The sequence below is a fragment of the Hyalella azteca genome, unplaced genomic scaffold, assembly GCF_000764305.2.
Source record: "Hyalella azteca isolate HAZT.00-mixed unplaced genomic scaffold, Hazt_2.0.2 contig15859, whole genome shotgun sequence".
Taxonomy (NCBI): domain Eukaryota; kingdom Metazoa; phylum Arthropoda; class Malacostraca; order Amphipoda; family Hyalellidae; genus Hyalella; species Hyalella azteca.
The window spans coordinates 19,099-23,694 of NW_025945693.1; the positions used below are offsets into that span (position 1 = coordinate 19,099).

Here is a 4,596-nt window from a genome sequence, read left to right on the forward strand (position 1 = left end):
GGTTGTGGTGCAGGGCTAGGTGAGGTTGTGGTGCAGGGCTAGGTGAGGTTGTGGTGCAGGGCTAGGTGAGGTTGTGGTGCAGGGCTAGGTGAGGTTGTGGTGCAGGGCTAGGTGAGGTGGTGCAGGGCTAGGTGAGGTTGTGGTGTAGCATCGAGCAGGTATTTGTTCCGATTTAAAGCCCTCACCTAATAATTGCTATTCATTGATTTTTATTTCTGCAGCAGGTGGTTAAGTGGGCAGGCTTTAACGTGATTCTTTTGATTATTAACCACTCCACTTAATTTAGAGTTATTGCTGCCGCGTGGTAATTTATGCTAATTTTTTTTATTGTATTGTGTTCCTGTTTTCATTTTTGTGGTGATCGTGTTTGGTCTCGTGTCTAATTGGCTTAGATTTTGTTTTCGTGACTTTAGGCTCAGTCCCCCTCCTTCTTATGTTCATGATCCCTACTTGATTATACTAATAAAATATACCAACATATATTTTATGTTTTGCCTGTTTTTTTGTTCTATTTTAATTAGGATCTATGCAGCTATTCTGTGGTGAAAGCTTTCTGTCTTATTGGTCGTTGTTTGGATCGCTTGCTATTTTTGATTGCGAAATCGTCCGAAATTTTAGCTTTAACCCTTTAACCGACTTTTGCCGTAATATTCTTAGTTGTTTCACCATTGTTGTAGAAAAAGGGATTTTAAATTTCGCATTCGAAGCTCTACCAAGCTGATAAACTTCATTGTTGTATCAGACTATCGCGTGGAATTTCCCAATTACAATTAATGAAAACTTTACATTTTCGCAGCAATCCGGTTTTAAATACTGAATTCGGAGCCTGGGTATTATTTAATTGTCATTTTATGCATCAAATAAATAAATTTTCAGCTGCTTGGGTATACTAAATACGAACACCATTAGCGTCGATATGTGATTGTTACATAAGATCTGGTAAATTTTCATGTAGACATCTCCTTGCTTTGAGCCTGCCTACAAAATGTAGATTTCTCTTACAGACATGTGAGTGAATTTAGAAGTTAACTTATACATCTTTATGAAGGAGCAAAATCAGAAAATCAGCCACCGGGAAAAGAACCTTACGTATCAGAACATTTCCATGTGGAAGATTTAAATGTTTATGTATTGGCATTGTTTATTATATTGTTTATTATTATATAAAGTTTATTCTAGTTGTAATGAAGTATTGTCACCTTCAAACAACATTTACTACTCGATTGTGAATATTATAGATGCCAACACCCGTGGCGACGTCTGCTCCTGCAGCAGCGGCTCCTGCGGTGCCTTCTGCCCCAACCTCCACCAGCGACGACAGCCCGGACAGCCGCGCTGCTCCAGACGATGAGAACCTCGGCCTCACTGCCTACGCTCTCTACGACTACCAGGCCGGTGAGTGCTTCTATACAATAGTTGCGGTGATTCAATGCTATTAATCCTATTATGTACGGTATATATCATTTATGTAATGTTGAGATCTTATGATAAGTTTTGAACGGCTCTACTCACAGCCACGTTGCGGTGATTCAAATCGAACTGCGTGTGAATCACGCAGTGTGCATGTGTAAGCAATGTGGCCAATGAAAGATTTCTCCGAAACCTTTTCATTCCAATTATCATATCTTCAAGAATTTGTTCAAGACCTTATTTATGTTGATGCTTGTGTCCATGCCTACTTTAAGACCTTACCATGTTCCGTAGCGTTGAAGTATGAAGTTTGCAGTATTCAGTTCGGTACTTTAGCTCCTAGCGTTCGCTGGAAATTCATGTAATTTAAGCGAGAACGCTAAGTGCTCTATCATATTGATGGATTTGAAACTTCATTTGAAATCATTTTTTTATAGATAAGCAAACGTGTACTAATTATATGAGTCGTTTTAAACGCATCTTGTACTAATTTTCAGCGGACTCTGATGAAATTTCCTTCGACCCTGACGACGTTATAACTCACATCGAACAGGTGAGCTAGCCATCTTGTCAAACAATGCGAGTTTTTAAAATTTTAAATGTGATGATACTTGCCAGGTGCTGTACTATCATAACTAGCTTGAGTACACATAGCAGCCGATACCTCATCTGTGTTTGTTAGATTTTGTTTGAGAAGCCAACAATTATTTGCTGACGGAGGTACGGAATTTTATCATTTTTGATAGTGCGGTCGCTCGTAGGCTGGTGCCATCGAAGTATTTCTCGGCATCAGTGCATCCCCAGTGAAAATTTACAGAGGCGGCAGCTTCTGATTTGATTACCAGAAGCTGGGGCGACTATAAATTTTGTTAGGGTCGGTCTGTTGCGATTAATGGCTTGGTATTCCCTCTGTATAAAAGTATATCGCCGTGACGAATTATATGATTTCTGAGGGGGTTCGGCTGCTGCACCTGAATAGCCAATCTCTAAATTTTGAATACTTCTGAATAAAAGTCAATTAGTGGAGTGTTTTTTACGAGTGTTGATCAAATATTTCCTTGTCTGCAAACAGTGCTAAGAAATTGCTAGTTCTTCAAATATCCAGAGTTTTTCAAATATTGAGGTCGAATAACCGCTTATATTGCAAACTGACCAAATATTTAATTACCTGATAACGATTTTAATCCTGGACAACTTCAATTTTCGAGCAATATTCTTTAATTAAAATGTCTTATTAAAGTGAATACCATTTTTCGAAAAGTAAATAAAAATTTTCTGTAACGAAGTAAGTGCAATTCATGGGTTCTTTTGTAATTATCCTCCGCCTCTTCACACTGAGAAAAATCTGGCAAACTGTTCCAAATAGAATGTTCTAGGTAAAGTTGACCTGTTATTGCACCGGTCTCATTCTTCCCTCTGTTCAGCTTTCTGATATATTTGATCTATTTAATACTCACAGCCACACTCAATACTAAAAGATCAAGTAACAAGATGGTTTGGGATATTTGTAGTGCTGGCGGAGTCCATCTTTTATCCCATTTCTGTTTCCGAACCTTGATATGAGGCTTTCTTAGTGTACCACAAAGCAACCTATCCAATCTTCCAAAGGCAAAAATTTAATAAAGTGCTGACGATTTTCAGATCGACGAAGGCTGGTGGCGTGGCTGGTGTAAACCTAAGGGCGCCGCTCTGAGTTTAGGGTTGCCGCAGTTTTCCTAAGGGCATCGCTCTGACCTAGACGTCGAGAGTTCTTAAGATTCCAATTGTTGTAAGGCCTTCATAGTTGCCAGATGAATAAGAATTTAATGGATTTTTTATGAACAATTCTTTGCTCATGCGTCTTAAATGATATGTATGACTTCTCGTCGACTCTATTTTGAAACTCTGAATCCGAGAAGAACATTGGTAGTTATTTTAGTTAAAGTGGAAACAATTTTTTTGTTGTCTTACAAAGAGCATCAATGAGTCTAAGATGTCCTAGATGGGCTGGAGCTCCATCATTTAATTTGGTTACATGCCGAAAACGAAGCCTTAATTGCTTGTAACTGCTTCCAGCTCCTATAACCGTTGTGTTGCTTCGCTCCTTGCTTTATATTATTGTATTTTAGCTAATATCTTTTTAATTTTCGTTTAGTGTAAGAATTCACTTTTTTAATTTTCTAGGCCGAGTTTGATGAAAGATTTTTCACATACTACTGCTTTCACTCTTGGTAGTCAGCATAGCTGGTGCTCTACCAAGGTCGACCGTCGCGTATCATTGCTTTTAATCATCCAAGTTTTAACACTGGAGAAGCCTTTTAAATTGATTTGCTTCTTAGGTATTGTCCCTTAGCGCCCTGCTGCAGAGCCTGCGGGTCTCAGTTGTTCTGTGGGTAGGATCTCCGTACTTAATTTCTCTCTCTTCCTTCTCCTATCTTCATCTCTGTTGTCATTCATCTGAAGCGCTATTAATTTTGACCACTGAATTGTTGCTGTTCACCTATCCATTCTTCATCGTCCTCTAGGCCTAAGCTTCTTTTTTATCGTGTACCTGTAGCGTCCCTGTCATGCAATACTATGAATGAAGAATAATTTCAGGCTTGATTTAGCTAATTATTGTCAATACGTAACTTCTATATTTTCTAATCATAGAGTTTTTGGCAATGGTTAGACAAGTAAAAATAAGAGCGTTGAAATACACACTGCAACAAAAAAAAATAATAAAATAGTAAATTTGTGTGGAATTTTCTCGTCTCTAAGGCAGAAAACTTGGAATTTTCTAGCAATATTTTAGGAAGTATCCATGCATGCTTAGTTCTCTACGATTAGTAAATATGTACTTAACAAAATCATATCATCAAAGATGTCCTTATAATGACTTCAGAGTATTTTGTCTCACGCTTTTTATTGAATGCCTGCGCTCATGGTGTAAATATTTCAGTTACGCTTCAGTTAGATAAGTCAATACTTAGTTTTTTTACATGCAATTCCCACAAATCGCGCGTCACCATCGCTGTGATTTGCTGACGTTGATTTGTCGGGGAAAAACAGTGACTGTGAGCTGGTAAAAGGCTGTCGATTCGTAAAGAGCACAATTGATCCTTGTTTGACAAACGTTTTACTGTAAGTTTGAGGGATTGAAATTTCGACTAGCCTATGCAGACAATAGCTCCCTTCATGATCCCCTAAAATCTCTTCTTCCCTAGA

The 4,596-nt window shown here is 38.4% G+C and overlaps 1 protein-coding gene across 1 annotated transcript in view; it reads left to right on the forward strand.

The window, feature by feature from the left end:
* The window catches only part of LOC108672477 (src substrate protein p85), an 11,917-nt gene extending 8,788 nt beyond the window's left edge, over positions 1 to 3,129 (forward strand). Inside the window, exons 11-13 of the mRNA XM_018160146.2 lie at positions 1,239 to 1,395; positions 1,908 to 1,963; positions 3,052 to 3,129. Of these exons, the coding sequence (XP_018015635.1) occupies positions 1,239 to 1,395; positions 1,908 to 1,963; positions 3,052 to 3,129 (291 nt within the window). The remainder of the gene's footprint in view (positions 1 to 1,238; positions 1,396 to 1,907; positions 1,964 to 3,051) is intronic.
* Positions 3,130 to 4,596: the final 1,467 nt, after the last annotated feature.